This window comes from Corythoichthys intestinalis, unplaced genomic scaffold (assembly GCF_030265065.1).
Source record: "Corythoichthys intestinalis isolate RoL2023-P3 unplaced genomic scaffold, ASM3026506v1 HiC_scaffold_23, whole genome shotgun sequence".
NCBI lineage: Eukaryota > Metazoa > Chordata > Actinopteri > Syngnathiformes > Syngnathidae > Corythoichthys > Corythoichthys intestinalis.
Genome location: NW_026651592.1, coordinates 6150962 through 6174496, shown reverse-complemented (window position 1 = coordinate 6174496; position 23535 = coordinate 6150962). Strand labels below are relative to the sequence as shown.

At 39.5% G+C, this 23535-nt stretch overlaps 1 protein-coding gene across 4 annotated transcripts in view; it reads right to left on the bottom strand.

Annotated features, from left to right (window-relative positions):
- Positions 1-23535, bottom strand: part of LOC130911125 (stromal interaction molecule 1-like) — a 94016-nt gene that overhangs the window by 46093 nt on the left and 24388 nt on the right. For all 4 annotated transcript variants that reach the window (XM_057828851.1, XM_057828852.1, XM_057828853.1 and 1 more), the window contains exons 4-7: positions 23082-23196; positions 11982-12093; positions 11721-11836; positions 283-460 (exon numbers count right to left, since the gene is read on the bottom strand). In XM_057828851.1, coding sequence (XP_057684834.1) covers positions 283-460; positions 11721-11836; positions 11982-12093; positions 23082-23196 — 521 coding nt within the window. The remainder of the gene's footprint in view (positions 1-282; positions 461-11720; positions 11837-11981; positions 12094-23081; positions 23197-23535) is intronic.

The window sequence follows — 23535 nt, the reverse complement described above, 5'->3', positions numbered from 1 at the left end:
TTAGATCAATGGTTGGCAAATCCATGAAAGGAACAAGAAGATACAGTGCACACGCACATTGTGAGCATTCTTTGCCGTATTAGCAGGCCCAAAAATAGGTTCTTCAATAACCTAACGCTTCGTTGCGGCAACGCAGCGGGCGAACAGGGGAGCGAATGTCTCATTCAGACCATTTTATCTAATCAACAGGCTGCTATGCTAGACATGTACAGTATAAATGTGAAGCATCTGTGATATGTGTTGAAAATGTTAAAAAAAGAAACAGGAATAACATGGACTAACTTTTGTTGCAGGTCATGAAGACTTTGTTCGGCCTTCTGCAGGCCCTCCAGATCCTTCATCATCTTCTTCATGTGATCCTTGGAGTAGCGGTTCTGGATGTAAGCGAACCAGCAACCGCCCATTCCGATGACAATGGACACCACCAACATGAAGTCCTTCAGATGGTTGTGTCTGTTCACTGAGAGATACGGAAACGGAAGTGTTATGCGTTTATTTAACATTTAAACTAGATGGCTTAGTGTATTTTCTTCTTCTTGTCATACAAGAAAAAGTACTATATGGACCTCATAGTGTTAATGTATAATACTTTTCTACTCCATGCATGCTCCACCAATGCCCTGATAAGTACGCAGAGCCCTGATATTTTAACTATGACCGCCCCAAAAAGTCCTTTTTCTTCCCTTCACTAGACAGGGTTCAGGTCGAACACTCTGGGCGACACACGCCTGCGCACGTCCACGCGCATCTCATGGCAGCCGCGTGGTCTACGCTTGGCTAAAACACTCCACACGCGAGCTAGTAACTGTCCACAATTTACCCTGGATTCTGCAGGCACCTTTAAGTCATTTATCTACTTATAGTGACCAAACACCACAATTGTAAGGTTATACCCTCGTAGAGCTTGTAAAACGAGATGATTAAATATTTAAAGTAAAAGAATACAAACATTTGGGCGAGGCTCCAGGTCAGGTTGCAACATGCTCTCAAAAGCAACAGCTCAACGCGTTTGTTGTTTTTTCAAAATGAGCTTTGTGTGTGTGTGGTTTTTTTTTTTTTTTTTTTTTTTTTACAAAAAAAGTTTTTTCCTCGAGTCTAAAGCTGACCGGTTCACAAGTCAATTTAACATAAGCATGTGTTTTCGTCATAGCGTTCAAGTGGAGTTCAAAGATCCCCCTGAATTGAAATGCAGCCGCACAGCTCCCGTTTTGACACTGAGCCAGACGACACCAGCGCAAGGAGCAGGCATCAACACAAGATATTTGTATGAATATTTGTATAGTTGACTAATCACAGGGTTTCCCCTACAAATTAATGATTGTGGCGCACCGCCACACCAAAATAAAAGCCGCCCCGCCGTGCAAAAGAGATCTTTAAAAAAAGATTTTTTAAAATTTAAGGCCGTTTCAAACTAGCGGCAGCCTAGCGTGAAGGGTTCAACGGCAACTAGAGATGTCCCGATCGATCGTCCGTTCACGTCATTTTCAAAGTATCGGAATCGGCAAAAAAATATCGGCCATGCCTTTTTTTAATATATATGTATTTTTTAATTCAATCGTTTTCTAATTGTATTTAACGTTACAGACATAATATGTTACACTCATCCAGAGTATTTAGTTTAGGCTTAAGGTAGGGTTATCAAATTTATCCCAATAACAGCAGTAATTAATTTTTTAAAAAATGTATCATGTTAAAATATTTAACGCAATTAATGCATGAGCTGCACGACCCACTCATTGTCACGCTCAATCTGTAATGGCACCGTTTTACATACAGTGCCTTGCAAAAATATTCGGCCCCCTTGAACCTTGCAACCTTTCGCCACATTTCAGGCTTCAAACATAAAGATATAAAATTTTAATTTTTTGTCAAGAATCAACAACAAGTGATTCAAGTAAACTTTTTTAACAAATAAAAAATTGAAAAGTGGGGCGTGCAATATTATTCGGCCCCCTTGCGTTAATACTTTGTAGCGCCACCTTTTGCTCCAATTATAGCTGCAAGTCGCTTGGGGTATGTTTCTATCAGTTTTGCACATCGAGAGACTGACATTCTTGCCCATTCTTCCTTGCAAAACAGCTCGAGCTCAGTGAGGTTGGATGGAGAGTGTTTGTGAACAGCAGCCTTCTGCTCTTTCCACAGATTCTCGATTGGATTCAGGTCTGGACTTTGACTTGGCCATTCTAACACCTGGATACGTTTATTTTTGAACCATTCCATTGTAGATTTGGCTTTATGTTTTGGATCATTGTCCTGTTGGAAGATAAATCTCCATCCCAGTCTCAGGTCTTGTGCAGATACCACCAGGTTTTCTTCCAGAATCTTCCTGTATTTGGCTGCATCCATCTTCCCGTCAATTTTAACCATCTTCCCTGTCCCTGCTGAAGAAAAGCAGGCCCAAACCATGATGCTGCCACCACCATGTTTGACAGTGGGGATGGTGTGTTCAGGGTGATGAGCTGTGTTGCTTTTACGCCAAACATATCGTTTTGCATTGTGGCCAAAAAGTTCAATTTTGGTTTCATCTGACCAGAGCACCTTCTTCCACATGTTTGGTGTGTCTCCCAGGTGGCTTGTGGCAAACTTTAAACGAGACTTTTTATGGATATCTTTGAGAAATGGCTTTCTTCTTGCCACTCTTCCATAAAGGCCAGATTTGTGCAGTGTACGACTGATTGTTGTCCTATGGACAGACTCTCCCACCTCAGCTGTAGATCTCTGCAGTTCATCCAGAGTGATCATGGGCCTCTTTGCTGCATCTCTGATCAGTTTTCTCCTTGTTTGAGAAGAATGTTTGGAAGGACGGCCGGGTCTTGGTAGATTTGCAGTGGTCTGATGCTCCTTCCATTTCAATATGATGGCTTGCACAGTGCTCCTTGAGATGTTTAAAACTTGGGAAATCTTTTTGTATCCAAATCCGGCTTTAAACCTCTCCACAACAGTATCTCGGACCTGCCTGGTGTGTTCCTTGGTTTTCATAATGCTCTCCGCACTTGAAACAGAACCCTGAGACTATCACAGAGCAGATGCATTTATACGGAGACTTGATTACACACAGGTGGATTCTATTTATCATCATCGGTCATTTAGGACAACATTGGATCATTAAGAGATCCTCACTGAACTTCTGGAGTGAGTTTGCTGCACTGAAAGTAAAGGGGCCGAATAATATTGCACGCCCCACTTTTCAGTTTTTTACTTGTTAAACAAGTTTAAATCATCCAATAAATGTTGTTCCACTTCACGATTGTGTCCCACTTGTTGTTGATTCTTGACAAAAAAATTAAATTTCATATCTTTATGTTTGAAGCCTGAAATGTGGCGAAAGGTTGCAAGATTCAAGGGGGCCGAATACTTTTGCAAGGCACTGTATATAGAGAGATAAAAGGCAGCGTAAAATGAGTAGAGTGAAATTTGGCAGCCTTTGGAGCCTTTTTTTAATTGGCTAAAGCCTTACAATCCCTCTCCCTACGGTTAGAAATATCATGGGAAGCAATGTGGGGAAGCAAGGTAGCACTTGATCTTTTTCTTAACACCTTATGTTATTTGCCAACGCAGAGAAGATATATGAATTGGTACCACTACGCACAGTCATGGTTCCACTTCCCATCATGTATTTGGCCACGGCTACAGTATCATTTACTGAAAGCTCAACAAATACACTAGATGGCAATATTTAGTCACAATATACAAAGTCACAAGTCTTTCTATCCGTGGATCCCTCTCACAGCAAGAATGTTAATAATGTAAATGCCATCTTGAGGATTTATTGTCATAATAAACAAATACAGTACTTATGTACTGTATGTTGAATGTATATATTCGTCCGAGTTTTATTCATTTTTTTCTTAATGCATTGCCAAAATGTATATGATCGGGAAAAATTATCGGGAATGATTGGAATTGAATCGGGAGCAAAAAAAAAAAAAAAAAAGCAATCGGATCGGGAAATATCGGGATCGGCAGAGACTCAAACTACAACTATCGGGATTGGATCGGGAGCAAAAATACATAATCAGAACAACCCTAACGGCAAGCTATTCATTGTGTATTGTAATGTCCGTAACTCTGCAAAGCCCCCTTAAGAAACATTCGGAGAAGGAGCTGTGACATAGAGGGAAGCGAGATAGCGGTCGCATGTCACGGAAGCCCGCAATTATTTTGTTATATATTTTCTTCATTATTGTTGCCACAATAAAGTGGGTAAGCCAATACAGATTCCTCTCCTTCTTCCCTCCATCCGGGGCGTTACAGTATTTTGGATCGGACTTTTCAGCGAAAGTAAGCAGTGGACGGCCGTCTTGGACAGAACGGCAAGTTTGAATGAAATTGCGCCGAGAGGCGAGGGAGTGCAGTCGTGCTCAGTGTTTCCCACCAATGAACAAGACTGTGGCGGCCCGCCCCAGTCTCGTTTGGGCCCGCCACAGTCTCGTTGCCCCCCCCCCCACGCGGAAAAAAAAAAGAAAAAGATACTAATCAGACGCGTCAGTCAGCCGATTACACATCTGTAGCCCACTCCACTCTACTACCCGCGCGAGCGAGAGCAGCATTTTAGAGTAGTATTTTATTTATTTAGTTAGTTATTTAAGAGACGCAAGGGGAACGAGTAGGAAGAATGGGAGAACGAGCGAGATAGCGAGAGATAGCGGTCGCATGTCATAGCAGCCCGCTGATATTTTGTTATTGTTTTCCTTTATTATTGTTACCACAATCAAGTGGGTAAGCAAATACAGACTTCTCTCCTTCTGCCCCATATCCGGGGCATTACAATAGTTTGGATCGGACTTTTCGGCGAAAGTGAGCGGTGGACGGCCGTCTTGGACGGAAAGCAAACTTTGATTGAACTTGCGCGGAGAGGCGGGGCCCAAAATAAAACCTTGCTCTATTTTCAGAGCGTTGGTCACAGTAAAGTATTTATTAGTTCAAGCAGAGTAAAATGATACATATTCACGGTACAAGAACGTCGTTTCCGTGTCCATCGATTGGTAAGAAAAGGCTGTTTGTACGAGTGACGTGTGGGCGCTCCCTTCGGGGGGACATTTCGCGTGGAGTGGCTATTTTTTGGCACAACACCGACGCGCCAACTTCAGACAATTACGGCTGACGAAAGTTGGATAAATGCGCCCCCCCCCCCCCATTTTCGCGAGCTCTGGGACACTCGAAAAATGACTGTCATACCTCTCCTTGCTAAGTTAATGGTACCTCGATGTGCGTTTGTGTGGAAATTTAGTTTACGAACAACGGGGAAAAAACTATTCACCTTCTCACCGAATCAAGAAAAACTCTTTACACGGCCATTAGAATTCCCCCAGTTCTGTAAATGGGTCAGTTGACAGAAGGACTGTTATTGGTGTGGTAATGTAGTACTTATGAGGGTCAAATAAAAAGGAAAAAGGAGGGCTACGACGGCGGTCTGAAACCCGCGGCTCTTGGGCCGCATGCGGCTCTTTAGCGCTGCTTCGGAGCTTTTTTTTTTTTTTTTTTTTTTTAATGGAAAAAGATGGGGGAGGGAAATATATTTTTTGTTTTAATAGGATTTCTAGGAGGACAAACATGATACAAACATTCTTTCAATTCATTAATATTGTAATGAAGTTAAACTTGTGGTGTCATCGTACAACAGAGTAGTCACGTGGTGCGCTATGGGATCCACTGCAGGGAAAATAAACATTTAATCATGAAGGCTAATTATGTATTTCTAGCCAACTTAGTCATTTTTATAGTAGGCTAATATAGCTAGTATTGATAATTATAAGACTTGTACAAGGCTTTTAATTTTTTGCTGCTCCAGACATACTGTATCAGTTTTTTTGGTGGGGTTGGGGGGGGGGGGGGGGGGGGTCAAATATGGCTCTTTCAACAGTTTGGGTTGCCAACCCTGAGTCACTACGAGATGTAAGTCGTACTATTGCTACGAGAAAAAAAGTCACATTATTACATAGGGTAACATAGCTGTAATCAGCAACGTATTTTACATACATGTACCGTAGCTGAGAGCTATAACATTAGCCTAGCTAATGAAATATTTCAAATATATCTTTGTTATGGTTCTTCTTGGGGGGAAAAAATAATGAAAAAAAAAATTTTTTCGCCGTGGCACGACATGGTGTGGCTGTCCGACTCCGATGCAGCCCACCACCACAGTTTCAAAAAATCCTATGGTCAGAGACCCTCCCACCACAGTCTCCTAAAATCCTGTGGGAAACACTGCGTGCTAATATCAACAACGCGTTCAATATCACAGAGGCAGGCGTACTTATTATATCTACTACCAGGCTGTTTCGGCGGACGAATATAAGCAATCACGGCTGACGAAACCTTGATAAATGCGCTCTCTTCGCGAGCTCAGGGACACTGGAAAAATTACTCTCATCTCCTTGCTGAGCTAACTGGTACCTCAATGTGCGGTTGTGTGGAAATGGAGTTAAAGAACAACAACAACAACAAAAATATTCCCCTTCTCACCGAAACTAGTAAAACTCTACACGGCGAGTAGAATTTCCCCCTACTCCTTGAAATGGACTGTCCATTACAAGGGCGTAGGTTTGGTCCCAATTAGGGCTGTCCCGAACGACTAATTTCCTCCCGATTAGTCAGCCGACTATTTTTACGACATTTTGGAACACCTAAATTCTTTATTTATGTATAAATAAATAACATAAATATCAATAATAAATCACAAACAATGAGGTCAAATGCTGCTGGCATTAACTAGTGCAAAAAAAAAAATGTAAACCAAAACACTGTGACTAGAGATGTTGGTCCGATCACGTCATTTTCAAAGTATCGGAATCGGCAAAAAAATATCGGACATGCCTTTTTTAATTTTTTTTTTTTTTTTTTAAATTAAATCTGTTTCTAATTGTATTTAACGTTACATAGATAATATGTTACACTCATCCAGACTCTTTAGTTTAGGCCTCAAGTAGGGTTATCAAATTTATCCCGATAACGGCGGTAATTAAATTTTTTTTTAAATGTATCACGTTAAAATATTTTACGCAATTAATGCATGCGTTGCACGGCCCACTCACCCATTGCCGCGCTCAATCTGTAATGGCGCCGTTTTACCTATATAGAGAGCTAAAAGGCAGCGTAAAATGAGTAGAGTGAATTTTGGCAGCTTTTGGAGCATTTTTATAATTGGCTAAAGCCTTACAATCCCTCTCCCTATGATTAAAAATATCGTGGGAAGCAATGTGGGGAAGCAAGGTAGTAATTGATCTTTTTCTTAACACCCGATGTTATTTCTCAACGGAGAGAAGAAATATCAATTGGTAGCACTACGCACAGTCATGGTTCCACTTCCCATCATGCATTTGGGCATGGCTACAGCATCATTTATTGAAAACTCAACAAATACACTAGATGGCAATATTTAGTCACAATATACAAAGTCACATTTATCCTTTAAGAATGACAAGTTTTTCTATCCGCGGATCCCTCTCACAGAAAGAATGTTAATAATGTAAATGCCATCTTGAGGATTTATTGTCATAATAAACAAATACAGTACTTATGTACTGTATGTTGAATGTATATATTCGTCCGAGTTTTATTCATTTTTTTCTTAATGCATTGCCAAAATGTATATGATCGGGAAAAATTATCTGGAATGATTGGAATTGAATCGGGAGCAAAAAAAAAAAAAGCAATCCGATCAGGAAATATCGGGATCGGCAGATACTCAAACTAAAACGATCGGATTGGGAGCAAAAAAACATGATCGGAACAACCCTAACTGTGACTTCACATTTTTAACAGGAGTCAAAACAAATCTTACTCTTTTTGTGGTATGTCATTGTCTAATGAACATTCGTTCATTCGCTGCCCACTCCCACTTCAAACGGATTGAACGTCTACTAGTGATAAACTCATTCCAATTCACAGCAGAAGCTTATTTTTCTGTTCATTAGTTGTTTGTAGAATATCCTAGAATGATTTCCTGACCAATGTATTGATAATCATTGTATCGCCATATTGTCAGATCATCGTTATCGCGAGCTTTGTATCGCAAATCGTATCGTTTTTGTATCGTGAGGTACCAAGAGGTTCCCACTCCTACTTTGAAAAGTCGCATAAAAAGAAGTCCTTCAGCCCACTGCAGTGGTGGAGGGACAGTGAAGAAAAGTTCCCAAACCTGACTCTCCTGGCCAGATCATACCTGGCAGTGCCTGCAACTTCAACACCATCTAAGCGTCTTTTCTCAGCTGCTGGGCACATTGTTACCCAAAAAAAAAAAAAAAAATGACACCTGAGCATGTAGGCATGCTCACCTTCCTTCATTTTAACGTTTAGAACAATATAGACATACAACAAAAAGAGTAAGAATTGTTTTGACTCCTGTTGGAAAGGGGAAGTCAGTGTTTCCGTTTACATTTTTTTGTTTTTTTTTTGCACTAGTTAATGCCCGCAGCATTTGACCTCATTGTTTGTGATTTATTATTGTTATGCTAGGATATGTTTATTATTTATACGTTAATAAAGAATTTAAGTGTTCCAAAATGTTTTTGGGTGAATTAATTAGCGTCAACAAAAATGTCATTGCTAAATTTGTTTAAAAAATTTAAAAAATATTAGACTAGTCGACTAATCGTAAAAATAGTCGGCTGACCAATCGGGAGAAAATTAGTCGTTTGGGTTAGCCCTAGATTTTTTTAATTAAAAAAATACAGTATAAATAAATTAAATACATACAATTTTAACAATTATTAAAAGCATACAGGAGAATATTTACTATTATGAACTTCATAAAACATAGAAAATTCTCAGAGCAACAATGTCTCTCAATGATTAATTAATTCAAATAGTTGCTGATTAATTTGATAATCGATTAGTTGTCATCTAGTCAATCACCGGTAATCCAACGCACAAGGAAGTGTAAGGAAATCAGGATAATAACCTGCATTTTCTCTATGCAATCAATGCCACTGAATAGAGTCTACATGATACACCAGGCTAGCAACAAGCGTAAAAAATCGGCCTTGTGTAATCATGGACACGCAACAGATGCACTTCAAATCAGTGTGCGGAATTGTGTAAGCCTTGTCAGATGAGGATGTGCCTCATTGTTGCACATGTCTTAAAATGCTGCCGCATTGGTGAGGGAGCCAATGTGGGTGCGAGTGCTTAGAGAGGCTGTCAAAGCCAGACGCCACTCATTTGCATCTACCCGGGTGCCGACACCCACAGTGACACATGCCACGCGCAGATTCTGCTTGCATACTGTGCCCGTTACGCTACAAAGTGGGCCGACTAGCGTCACCCATGCGTGTCCCCAGCTAGTCATGCTTGGGCAGATTATATGGTCAGATAAAACAAACATTCCAAACAACTACCAAGTTTCCTGGTTTCCCACACAGCTGTTTTGAATATCACTGGTGCAACAGAGATGAAAATTTTCATTTTACTGAATTTAAACGTTCTTCCTAAGGAATACAGGGGAGAATTAGCAATAACATCAAATACAAAGGGGCATTAACTTAAAATTCACTTTTTTCTATGAACGACCTCTATTGAGCATTTGAGTTTTCCATTTGCAATTTGGCAGATCACAACGAATTCTTTACATAGATAGTGGTCAAAAAATGTGCTTGCTTTAAACTGCCTATTGTCACCAACAGTAGATGTTTATAACAAAACTATTAACTAAGTAAACAGAAAAGAACCTTTTGACCAAATTGCGTATTTCTTAAGATGCAAAGCAAGATGCTAACTTTATGCTATATCTGTAAAATGCCACCGACATCTTACAATTCAGCATTATACATTTGTTCTGGTTGCCACTGTAACCCAGGTTAACATAGTCTCACAAAATTAAGATTCCATTGATAAAGACAAACATTAAAAGAATACATTGCTTAAACCTTAAAATGGAAAACGTTTAAAAATCCGTGTTTTGTTCAAGATTTAAAACCTGATATAACCAGTAAACTAACTATTTAATTGAGAAGAAATAAAAAGTTTTCCGCTAGACTTCCATTTTGAAAATCTCTATTGGGGAAATGCACCGACATGGAAACTTATAATGCTCACAACTTCACCGCTGTTGCTCACACTTGATTGAGGAAGGAAAGAGGGGAGTCCATTTAGAGTTACTGTTGAAAAGATTAAAATATTAAAACTATGTCGCTAAAATTTTAACTGTGAAAGGTGTATTTTCGGATATTTCCCAAGCTTTGTTAATCTTGGTGACAAACCGCTTTGCTAAAATGGACTTGGTGAGTTTGAAATTATACTTAATATTTCAGTCATATTGTATTGGTCAGTGTATGTTAAAAGTTTTAATTCATGATATTTATGTCGCATGATTATTGGTGGTTAAACATATGACTTCGAAAAATGTCCCCTTTTTGTCTAGCCTAGCCACCTACATTGTCGTTTTTAACGTGTGCCATTGCAATTCATTCGACAATAACTTTAATTTTAATTGTATTTGGACCTCTTAAGTATGCGAATTACTTTATTTTTATATTTTTGCTAATTACATAGGCTATTAAAGCTTGATTCAAAAGTGACTGAACAATTAGTGGAGTGACAATTTCCAACTGAGAGACAAGATGGCGAGCTACCCACAGACGACCCGTTGAACTACAGTGGGGAGAACAAGTATTTGATACATTGCCAATGGGTTTTCCCATTGTGAGTGTATCAAATACTTGTTCTCCCCACTGTATGCCTCACTCAGGAGCGAGACGCATGCATGAATTCTATTTGGCATCCATCAACCTGGTAGGCTGCACCATGTTTTTTGTTACCCGGCGCAGTTTTTTTTTTTTTCTGCTCTGGACCACCAGAAAAACTGGACATAAGACATTGCTATAGCGATATACCGAAAAAAAACTGGACATAAGACCTTGCTATAGCGATATACAGATATACCCATTCAGCCTTTTGCTGAATTTGTTTTGAGTTTACTCTTCTTGTCATTTTTATTTTTGTTATGCCGCTGTCCTTAATACCTGAAGTGCTACTGACTTAAAATGTTGTTGATCAACAAAAGAAAAACATTTGATGAGAAAAATTGAATATTGAAATTTAAACTACAAACCAACTACCTTCAGTAGTTCAACCTAGCACTGGTCAATAGTTATTTTGACTGTAATTACTTCATAGGTGTTACACCACAAAGGAGCAGCTGTATGTCCACTGAACTGTAAAGACATATTTTGGATTTTTTAAAATTCTTTACAATCAATTAAATTGTTTTATAACTATGTATATATATTTCTCAAAAAGTAAATAGCTGTACGTTGCGATTTTTCTAACAGGGAACAAAAATGCATTGGAAGAGATGAATGGGATTTCCCTTAATTTCGATGTTAAAAGTACAACTGCAATAAAACCCCTTATGGACACTGTCTATTTTAGATGATATTTTAGATTCTATAATGGCCACACAACTGTTTAACGACACTAAGCTAAGAGAGACAGGATGGCAAAGTGTTCAATGTTCATAGGAAATTATGGTGGAGTTTGGAATAGGGAATTGATAGTGATTCAATGGAAACGGCATCATTTCAGCAAATCAAAGGCTTTTCTACTTTATTTTGGAGGTTCTGCTGTAACTGGTTGGAAAAATTGACAAGCATTTCAAATTGTCTTTGCACCCACTGACATGACAAAAGAAAAAGCAATTGACAACTTTCAAATGCTTTAGAAACCTCCTCTGAAGCCACAATTATGTGGAATTCATGAACAAAAGATTTAATGACACTTACTGAGGGGTGCTCCGAACAGGACGGTGTCCAGAGATTTGAGTTGCAGCTTTTGAACGTGGCTGCGGTCCAGAATCTTGAGGATGGCGTGTGTCAGAGTTGTGTTCTTCACAGCCAGCCTGAGAGAGAACAGACACGAGGAAGGAAGTTCAATGAAGATGCATCATGCAAGCACACAGTGTATTCTGTTCGGCTGGCTTCTCAAAGTCGAAAAACACCAAATATTACGCAGCTTCCATTGAAACATGACAACCGGGTCCTCACCTGGGCATGGAGCTACCGTTAAAGCTCATCTTACGGAAGGCCTCCACGTACTGCGGCAGCTCCACATAAGTGATGAGCCATTCCACTACCTCGTCCACTGTCCAGTTATACACTGAGAATAGTGAGCAGAAACATCAAGGTTGTCAAAACATCAGAATGTGATTTAGTGCTCAATATATATACAGTGGGGCAAATAAGTATTTCGTGACCCGTCAACCACTAATTGTGCAAGTTCTCCCACTTGAAAATATTAGAGACGCCTGTAATTGTCAACATGGGTAAACCTCAACCATTAGAGACAGAATGTGAGGGGAAAAAAATAATATCGTTTGATTTTGAAAGAATTTATTTGCAAATCATGGTGGAAAATAAGTATTTGGTCAATACCATAAGTTCATCTCAGTACTTTGTTATGCACCCTTTGTTGGCAATAACGGAGGCCAAACGTTTTCTGTAACTCTTCACAAGCTTTTCACAGACTGTTGCTTGTATTTTGGCCCATTCTTCCATGCAGATCTCCTCTAGAGCAGTGATGTTTTGGGGCTGTCGTTGGGCAACACGGACTTTCAACTCCCTCCACAGATTTTCTATGGGGTTGAGATCTGGAGACTAGAAGCCACTCCTTTGTTGCCCTGGCTGTGTGTTTGGGATCATTGTCATGCTGAAAAACCCAGCCACGTCTCATCTTCAATGCCTTTGCTGTGGGAAGGAGATTTTCACTCAAAATCTCTCGATACATGGCCCCATTCATTCTTTCCTTTACACAGATCAGTCTTCCTGGTCCCTTTGCAGAAAAACAGCCCCAAAGCATGATGTTTTCACCCCCATGCTTCACAGTGGATATGGTGTTCTTCGGATGAAATTCAGTATTCTTTCTCTTTCAAACACGAGAACCTGTGTTTCCACCAAAAAGTTCTAATTTGGTTTCATCTGACCATAACACATTCTCCCAGTCCTCTTCTGGATCATCCAAACGCTCTCTAGCGAACCGCAGACGGGCCTGGACGCGTACTGGCTTCAGCAGGGGGACACATCTGGCAGTGCAGGATTTGAGTCCCTGGCGCCGCATTGTTACTGATAGTAGCTTTTGTTACTGTGGTCCCAGCTCTCTGTAGGTCATTCACTAGGTCCCCCCGTGTGGTTCTGGGATTTTTGCTCACCGTTCTTGTTATTTTGATGCCACGGGGTGAGATCTTGTATGGAGCCCCAGAAGGTGCAAAAACATTAGCTGTTTTAAAGGCAGTACTTATTTCTCTCAACAATACAATAAAATTTACACTGGTGAAATGAATTCCACATTTTCTGGAAACAAACAAAGTGTCTTTAGAAATAAGAATTCTTTTAACCAATTGATTTTGTTTTCACAGATTTCTGTACTGTTTTGCATGTTTGTAGTGTTACCGCTGTACTTAATCCTGGTTTTGCACGTTCTGCACCTGGAGTAACTCTATGTACACGACCAAACAACGCACAAATTGACATGGGAATACATGTTAGCCAATGCGCTAATTAGCATAGTGCTCGGCGATAACTATCAACATCTCAAAAACAACAACAATAAAAACTAAACAGTACAAGAGGGTTCGTGTACTCACTTCTGATAGACGGACACAGGACTTAGCAAAACTCTAGTGACTTTTTCCCAATTAATTCGACTTGAACGTACTGCTGGACAACTGAAAGACAAGGAGCAACGAACTATCTCTCTTCCCCTCACGCTCTAAGAAATAACTTGCGCACAGAAGAGGACCCAAAGCGCGACTGCCGGGACCTGCCTGTCTCATACACAAATTTATTTTCGAGTCTTTTGAACAGGAGTAAATGCTCAGTAACTTCAGCTGCAGCCATCATAACGTTGTGCGTGCGTCCGTTAAAGGGGTCCGGGCGGCAGACGTGTCTTGAATTTCGTTCCGCTACGAGCGGCTGTCATAAAGTTATTAGGGAAAACCATCGTTTTTGAACATTTATTAATCATAATCGAATAGTCACTTGTGGAATCTTGATGCATCTAATAATCGTTTTTTTTGGCACACCGCTACATTTTACCCACTTTAAGAGCACCTAAAGCCTGCTACAAACCTTCACAACCTCCAAGGGAATTTTAACCTTTTTTACCCGAAAATCGAGAACTCTATCCCTGGCAAAAATCTCCACGATCTCTGAAGGGATATTCAGCATTAATTTTCACCGTTTTCACATCCATAGCTCGCTACAAACCTCCAACACCTCACAAGGGGTTTCAACAACGTTTACTCACTGATGGAGCATTCAATCCCCTCCAAATACCTCCTAAACCTCCGGGGTCATTTTCAGTGGTACTTTTCACCGTTTTCCCTTCACCATTATTATCAGTTTATATATATATATATATATATATATATATATATATATATATATATATATATATATATATATATATATTTTATTTTATTTTTTTTTTTTTGAGAGCACCTAAAGGTTGCTACAAACCTCGAACATCTCTGGGGAAATTTTAACTTCCTTTTAAGCCACAATTTAAGAATCATATCCCACATACGCGATCACTTTGCTCGTGAGTGGACCAACATGACATTAAGGAGGTGTGCCAAAACACACCTATGCAACACGCAGGGACTGTAATTAAACCCTACTTAGTAGTTTTTCACCTTTTAAGGTGGGGTTCTGGTCCATATTAACCGCAAAAAAGGAGGAATCACTGTATTCCATAATCAGTTAATCCTATAACTTTGAAAACAAGAACCAAACCTTTGGTCTATTTTGTGTTACGCAGAAATCCTGTAAAATTATAATCACTATGTAATAGGGGTCTAACGGTACACAAAAATCTCGGTTCGGTATTAGAGCAGGGCGGTTAACCGAAAATTTACCGTCACCGAAATTCTTAACGATGACCGACGTAATTTTGACCATGTCGGTAAATTCGGTAAATTAATAAAACAAGAAAATATAGTCTTTTCATCCCGCTTTGGTTCTGTGTTGTTCGTCTATGTTCATTCCCCTTTAAGAAAGCAGTGAATGTGCTTACGTAGGGAGTCACGTGATCATCAGGAAGCCAATCAAACAAAAGCCCGGTAAGCTAACGCTAGCAGCTAACGCTACAAGCAAAACGTGATGGAGTGTGGCTTAAGGGAGGTTCACCAAACTTTCAACCGACATTTAGTAGACTCTTGGTGGCATCCAGACGGGCTTTCACCCGCTGTCCTCCTTTGTTCTCACGATTTCCGGAGATGGTGCTTTCAGTGCTTTCTACTGGTAGCCAGGCTAACGCTAGCTAGCGGCTAACGCTACAAATGAACGTTATGGAGTCGGGATAGCGGCTCTAACCTTGTCGAAACGGCTGAACTTAATGAGTGGATTGGGCACGGACTGCATCTAGCAATTACTATGTGGCGTTATTTTATATCTGTCTGTGTGTGATTCCTCTGATAGCTTTTGTGATGGTAAAGCATTCAGCATAAAGTACAATCCAACGGCGAAACTTATAATGACCGAGAAATGGCCCCAGCTATTTTTATTGTGCGTGCATTTATTAAAAAATGCACTGAGGGGAAAAAACCCTTAAACCATAAAGTAAACACTTGTATTTAATAATTATGTCACAGCAGCCATTAACATTAAGTTGTCTTTTTGAAGTGTACTGTTCAAGCTGCAAGTCATTTGTGTTACAATGACATGTTTGCACAGGCATATTGATTTTGACAATGTACATTGTTCAAGTCATACACGCTGTTATAAATGTTCATACTTGAATTCTTATTGCTTTCAATACATTTTTATAAACTTAATGTTTAGACTGCATGTACAATTGTTAAATACAGTATATCAAATTGAATGCTGGTAAATAAATCAACAAGAAATAGTTAATCTGTATTTCATGCATTGATTCAGATTTTCAAATTATATAACAGTCCGCTTGGGCGAATTTATCGTCATTTATCGTTATCAAGATAAATCTGCTCAATTTATCGTCATACATGTTTAAGTCCATATCGCCCAGCCCTATTCGGTATGTACCTCGGTTTTGAGGTCACGGTTCGGTTCATTTTCGGTACAGTAAGAAAACAAAATGCAAAATATAAATACAGTGGTACCTCTACATACGAAGTTAATCCGTTCCAGGACCTTGTTTGTAAGTCGAAATGGTCGTATGTCGAGCAGGATTTTCCCATAGGAATACATTATAATTCCATTAATTCGTTCCACAGCCCAAAAACCTTCACTAAATCCTTAAAAAATACTGCTGGTACTATTACAAATGGCAATTACACATAGCAAAACAAATAAATTATAAATCAAAATCGGAATAATAATAATAATAATAATAATAATTCCTGTATTAATGTAACGAATCGGGTTCTAATGTGGCGGACGTTTTTTGCTGACCCTGAACGCACCGCGGTGCTGACGTGCCAGAGGCAGACCGGTGAGCTTGAGTTTCACTTTCACTTTGAATGTTTTCTTAACTCCGTCAATTGCGGCAGACAGAAGGTGTTTTTGTTTTGAATAAGTTGTGAAATAAATGATAAAAACGTGGCGAAGTTGGCAATTTCTCTGGAGATGTTACCACAATAAGAATTGTCAGCTTAACTGAAAAGACTGGCGAACGATGGTCGGAGGAGGACCGTAGAGATGTATTGTTGAGCCATTTCACGGATGCCCACCCTATGCTCATATTTTTCTGTCATTTGCATCTTCATTTAGAAGGTAAGCGTCAACTTTTTCCTTGTTTCACCACCTGTACCAACCTTTTCTGAAACCAGTGTTGATTTGTCACACAAGAAAATCCGCCGTGCATTCGTCTGCGGTGCTGCCATTGTCGTCGTATTTCGAGCATGTCGTCGGATGTAGAAACAAATGGCGAGTCAAATTTTACGTCGGATGTAGAAAAGTTCGTGTGTCGAAGCGATCGTATGTAGAGGTACCACTGTATGCTACTTGTTTCTTACACACCTTTGTGCTTTCAACAATAGGAACATTAGCCTATACAAAGCTAGAATTCTGCTCAATAAGTAGCGGGTATATAAAGATAATCCAACAACAATTTGCATTTCAGACCCCGCATATTGGTCAGCTTTCTTTCTGAAAGAAAGAAGAAAAAAGAAGTCCTGTGCTAAAGAGAAAAGCAATCCCAATGACAAAGATTTTAACATGTATTTTACAAATGAAATGCCTCAATGAATCATCTTTTTTTCTTATGAACGGTTTTTAGAAGATTGGTGGATTTTCTCAAGTTAGAGCGCCACACAGAAATTAATACATTTAATTGTGTAAGCAGGATCTGTGTATTATTCTTATTATTTAGTTACAGGTGTTTTAGCTCATTTCAATTTATTTTATTATGTGTTTATATTTTACAAATGTGATGTAGTATTCATTTATAATGTATATTTTATGTTGTAAAACTTTGGTTCCTATGTGAATATTAGTTCCTACTTTTTTTGTTGTGGTAGGAGGGTTTTGTATTGAACACGGGGCTGTGTTGGTTATTATTATAGCAGAGAAGACAGCAGTAAATAAAGACAAGTCAACTGTGCCCCCATCTACCACTCAAGACTCAAAAAGTGGGTTACGATTGCATATTAGTTTGAAGATCGACCGGATCAACCGTATTTTTATTTTTATTTGAGGCAGGAGGGTCGCGTCTCGCGTCAAATAATAAACTCTGCTGTTCTTTTCGCGTGCGTCGTGTTAAGCTGCTTTTGGGACGCGTCTAACACGCGGCCACACTGCGACTGATGTGCATTGGCTGATTGACTTCAACGCCCGCGTTTCACCGCGTTCTCCTGGCGGCCACGTTGTCGCGCCATTGACGTTTCTGGGTTATACTGTCCTACCGTGTTGGTCCTCATTATAGTAGAGAAGACGGAGTAAATATAATCTACACAAAGAAACTGTAACCCGATTGACTCGCAGCCTCAAAAAGTAAGGGTTACATTACGTCAGAAACTCGTTCGGTACGCCTTCGTTCCAAGCAGAGCACCACGTACCAAAACGGTTCAATACAAATACATGTTCCGTTACACCCTTACTATGTAAATAAGAAAAGTAAGTAATGTGGCTTTATTTGGTAACGGTGGAAAACGTCTTGGCCAGATGAATTTATTAAAAGAAAAAAAAAATGTTATTCAACAATTGGAGACAAATATGTACCTATAATTTACACCATGTTTTAATTTTCTGGTAATTATTATTTTTCTATATTTAAACTTAAATTGTGTTTCAAATACAGTAGCTTAAGCTATTATTAAATATATACCCCTTATAAATAGACCCCATGCACTTATAACTTGGCTAAGTTTACAGTTGGCTAAAAAAATATAAAGGTTTACTTTGCGTTGTAGCCAAAAAGCACCCGTAACATTTGTATCCGGGCCGCATCCCAAATCAACTATCCAGTGACATAACACTGAAAGAGAGCCTGAAATGGGAGCAGATGACCCAACCAGCTCCACAGCTGCTGGTGCAAAGTGATTGTGAGTGAGTGGACTATGAGTGTGAGAAAAGGCAGCCGGCAGAAATTGTGTGAAAGACACGATAGCGAGATAAGGCATGGCACATGAAAGCCCGACCAGAAGAGAGCAAGGGAACTAAGGGGGTGCTTGACAGCATGCATGTCGGTTATTGTGTTGACTGGCTAGAGTATGTTGCCGAGTGGGCTGCTCTTCATTTGACATAGCGGCAGATAGCGCGCCTTGACCAGTAACAAGTGAGTGAGAAGGTCAAGTGGCAGCCGGCGAGAGACACAGATTAGTCACTTGTGTGGGTGAAAATGGCATTTAGAGAGACATGTGTTCCCACAGGGGAAGAAGGACAGAGACCTGCTACAAATAGAAAAAAAATAAATCACACCCACTGAAGAGGTTTAGAATTTTCCTGCTAATGCCGTTTCATTATGGCCTGACTAAATGACCCATTCTAAAGCGCAAGACAAGGTGATGATCAAGTGTATCCCAGTGGAAGAAAATCTTGCTTAACAATGTCAGGAAAAAATACATTTCCCCCTGTATAATAGCAAAGAAACACAAAAACAAAACATTGTTGCCGCAATCTGGTCCGGTGTGTCGTATTTGCTGCCCACAGTCTGCTGCGCCCAGAAGTATGGTGTATAGTTGTTTCATACACGGATTTCACTCAGATCATTTTTTTTTTTTTTTTTTTTTTTTAAAGACAAGGGAAGGGAGAAGGCCATGCCAGTATGCTAGTGTTTGGTTTTCAGCTATGCAAATAGAACGGAGGGTAAATACAAGCGTGGCTGCTGATCACTTGTTGAAGAGATGGCTGCACACTGTTCGGCAAAGAAAGACAATGAGGGGGTCAAGGTTGGGGTTGCTTCATTTAAGGACCGTGTTGGGCACGTTACTTTAAAAAAAGTAATTAGTTTTAGTTACTCACTACTTCTTCCAAAAAGTAACTGAGTTAGTAACTGAATTACTCTATATTAAAAGTAACTAGTTACCAGGGACAGTAACTATTTCCGTTATTTAAAATAAAAAAAAAAGTTGTATGTCAAAGAATTTGAAATTTTCTGAGCAGTATTCGAGTCAGTTGAACAGAGAAGAACAGACAGGTAGTTGTGCTATAGAAGGTACAGGTATTTTAATTTTAATTTTTCATGTTCCTTATCCGATTATTCGAACTAACTAGTCCATCGATTAATCGACTACTACAATATTCGACAGCTGCAGCCCTAGATTTATCCTACACTTGAAGTGCAACAAAAATAAACAGATTTGAAATGCTTACCACAGATGTCGACAAAAGCTTTGCCCCGGGACATAAATTACACTTTACATACACGTTCTTTCCTTTAATTTCGACCAACTTGAAATAGTGTTTATATCTCCACCTCGTAAAGGACAAATTTTCCTCTGAATGCTCTGCCATCATATCCCTCTGCATCTGTTTTGCGTGTGTGTGTTTGCCGCTCGCGCTGTTCCGGTTTGTGTGCGAAAACACTGGTTCTGAAGTACGTGCTCTATTAGGCTTGAGCGTTTATGTCACAGAATGGGGGATCACGTGAGATTTGACAACAACGCGGCCATATTGGAAGCAGGTCTGGCTCGCGGGACATTAAACTTTAACTTGCCAGTTTGATAAAGAGACAAACTCGTTACTAAGGCGAAGAACAGATATGTGATCAAACATGAGGATGTGAATAATGTTGACCCTTACGAGCAAGCCGAAGACAAATGGAGTAAAGATGTCAACGCGCTTCCACAATTACGCGAAATGGACATTCTGCTGTATTTATTTTTTGGTGTATGTTACTAAACTCATCAGCGATTCCGAAATTACACATCGCTACAAAGCTACGAACAGTTTTGTTGCGGATGGGTGCAGGACCTGCACATTTATGACCGTATCAAACGGCAACTCCATCATTCTTGCAAAGGTAGGCTATGTGTGTTTACTATTTTCATTGCCATGAACCTGAACGCACCCTAAGTCTTGGATGACAAATAAAGAGAGCAGAGTAGACTCGCTATGGCTGGTAGTTTCTTCAATTTATTCAAAGTAAGTAACCCACCGCTTTTGACCGTCAGTAACGGTATCGGCGGAAAAAATAATTAGTTAGATTACCCCGTTACAGAAACTATATATTATATATATTATAACAGCGTTATTCCCAACACTGTTTAAGGATGACAGTTCGAATTCACCCAAGCCAAAATGTGAAACACCCTTCGTCTGCATGCAAGATGGGAAAGAAGACTGCAACACCAGACCAGGTATATCAACTTTAAAAAGTATGCCGTATTTTATTTTTGCTTCATAACTGTGTTGGAGTCTTATCAGTGTTTATGAGACAGTGCCTGCTAAGGCTGTAGCCCATCACAAAAACTACATAAACAACAGCATATTTGTCATTGATATGTAATAGTCTGTAATGAAAGTATAAGTATGATAAATAATGTCCCCAAATGGATTTCTTTGCCACTTTTTTCTGATTGACACATTGATTCTTCTCCCATTGAAGAAGCTAAATTTAATGGTCGCCTTTCCTCAAAACTGTTAGCCTGTAAGCACGCTCTGGCTTTGAAACACAAAGAATGACTGCTCGAACTATCAGAGTAAAAAACTTCATCCGCCATTTTATTTTGGTCGTAGCCCAAAACTGACATCCCTGGCTGGCAATCTGTAAGTTACCTCCAGCACAAAGGAACTGACATCCCAACTGACATCACAATCATCAAAAAATGGCAGCGCCTATGAGTGGTGTAATTTTCTGTTATCATTGCGCTAAGAAATTTGTAATTTGTTTATTTTCCAAACGCTCACGGAGAAAACATTTACACATTCTTTTGCCTATGTTTTAGAGTGTCTTATGCTGCAGGCATTTATTGTATTGCATCATTTGTTTTAGGGGGTATTTCTGCAAGTTAGTTAAGGGCTGCAAGCGGGGAGTGTTCTGTCCCTTGATCTTAAGGTAACTTCTTTTTAAGTTGGATTTCTCTCTAAACAGATGTATTGTTCATCCGTCCAGAAGATGTTACTATTATAACTCCGGACTGTACATTTTTTCTTTGGTTTTGCGATCTGTGCTTGGCTACCCCTAGTGGTTACTTACTGGAAGCATCAGGCAAAAAGAACATTACTTAAATTGGAAAATAATTGCGGTGTACAGACGCTACACACCTCCTCTGCACTACACATCATTTAGAACCCTTGATAAAACAAAATCTGTAAGTTTGCATGTTTTAACAGAGGATATGTTATCATTTCGGTGTGTTTATTCTGTTATTTTGCTGTCATTTATGTAAAGCGAGGCAATATGTTTTTGTGCTAAGCTAAATTAGCCACTTCATTTGATTTGCTCATAACGGAGCTCGTCCTCATGTGGCTTCTTCATGGCGTTTGGCAGCTATTTTTTCTGGTTGGCGGTCAGCGCATAGAAACTTGGAAACAAAATTTTAAAAATTCAAACAGTTCTGGGAGAACCACAGTATTAGTCCAGGATCCCATCGATGCCCAACCCTACTCTTAGGTAAGATCTTTTCATAGGACTGTAGAGGATGCATTTTACCATATTGATTACGTTATATTGGTTAAAAATTACTTTTGATCAACTCAATCTTTATCAACGACAGCATTCAAGCACAAACTGGATTAAAAAAAATGTTGAGATGTTATACAAATTGTGAATGAAACAAGGACTATCCAAGCTGTTATTATCACCCAGTTTAGAAGCCTGCATATGTAATGGTATAGGGTCGCATGAGTGCATGTAGCATGGGCAGCTTGCACATCTGGAAAGGCACAGTATATGTAAAAAGGTATAACAGGTTCTAGAAAAACAGCAGCTTCCACTCAGACTTCTCTTATCGAGAAGACCTTGCATTTTTCAGCCTGATAATGTCAGATCACATACCAGTACAGCAATAATACGAAAATCATAGCTGCAAAGAAAAAGGATCCTGGTATTGAAATGTCTAGCCTGTAGTCAAGATCTTTGAGCTATATAGAACCTTTAGCACAAGTTAAAGTGCGACAAAGAAGCCCAAGACAGTTGAAAAGTTTGAGACCTGCCTGTATTTGACAAGAATGGGACAGCATTCTTATTTCTAAACTTGAGAAACTTAACGGTTAGGGACTTTTGCAGACTGTTGTAAGAATAAGGCATACCTCACAATGACGAAAATGGCCTTGTCACAACTTTTCTGAGATTTGTTGGCACCACGGAATTTAAAACCAACTTATTTTTCTCTTTAAACGATACATTTTTTCAGTTTAAACTTTTAACCTGTCATCTACGCATGTTCTATTCTGAATCAAATATTGACATTTGGCACTTCCACAACATCGCATTAAGTTTCATTTGCAATTTGTATAGTGTCCCGACTTGTTTGGAATCATGTTTGTCAATATTGAATACTACATGAAAAGCTGCGCAATAAAACTCAGAAAATACAGTAAAAGCAAAATCTCTTTTCCTGAGCTGTATGAATGAACGAAACCTAGCTTTTTTTAACATTTCCAGAAAATGAATGGTTGAGAACTTCTACAAAAAACATCAAGGGATTAAAATGAACTGGAACTAAAATCCAATGAATGCTTCCATTTTTATGGCAGTTTCATGTATCCAATAATTTAAAGCAGTACCTTCAGAGCCCTTCCAGGCGTTCCACAGATCTTCCACGCTAATGAATTGGTCATCCCCATGGAAGCTGTTGTGCTTGGCCTTGGGGTCATGGTAGTTCAGATCCTCTCTTAAGAACTGCAGAGAGCAACATTCAGATAAGTGGTTGACACGAGGCTCCTTTTGTATTGGGATGAGACACGTGGGGAAGGGTGAAAAACTGACATGATAAAGGAGCAGTCTACCACAGTTACACAATAATGTCCATTTGTCAAGCATTAAAAGGAACGGTGGGGACTGTGCTGCACTTAAATGGGCTGTAGTTGCAGAGAATGTTCATTACAACTATATAAAAGACCTCATGCATTTAAAAAACCATGCGTGTTTATTGCTCATGACTACTTTCATGTACAGTCAAACTTAACTCAAGACTTCCTTCTTGTTTAATCATGAACAACAGCAACATCGACAGCCCAC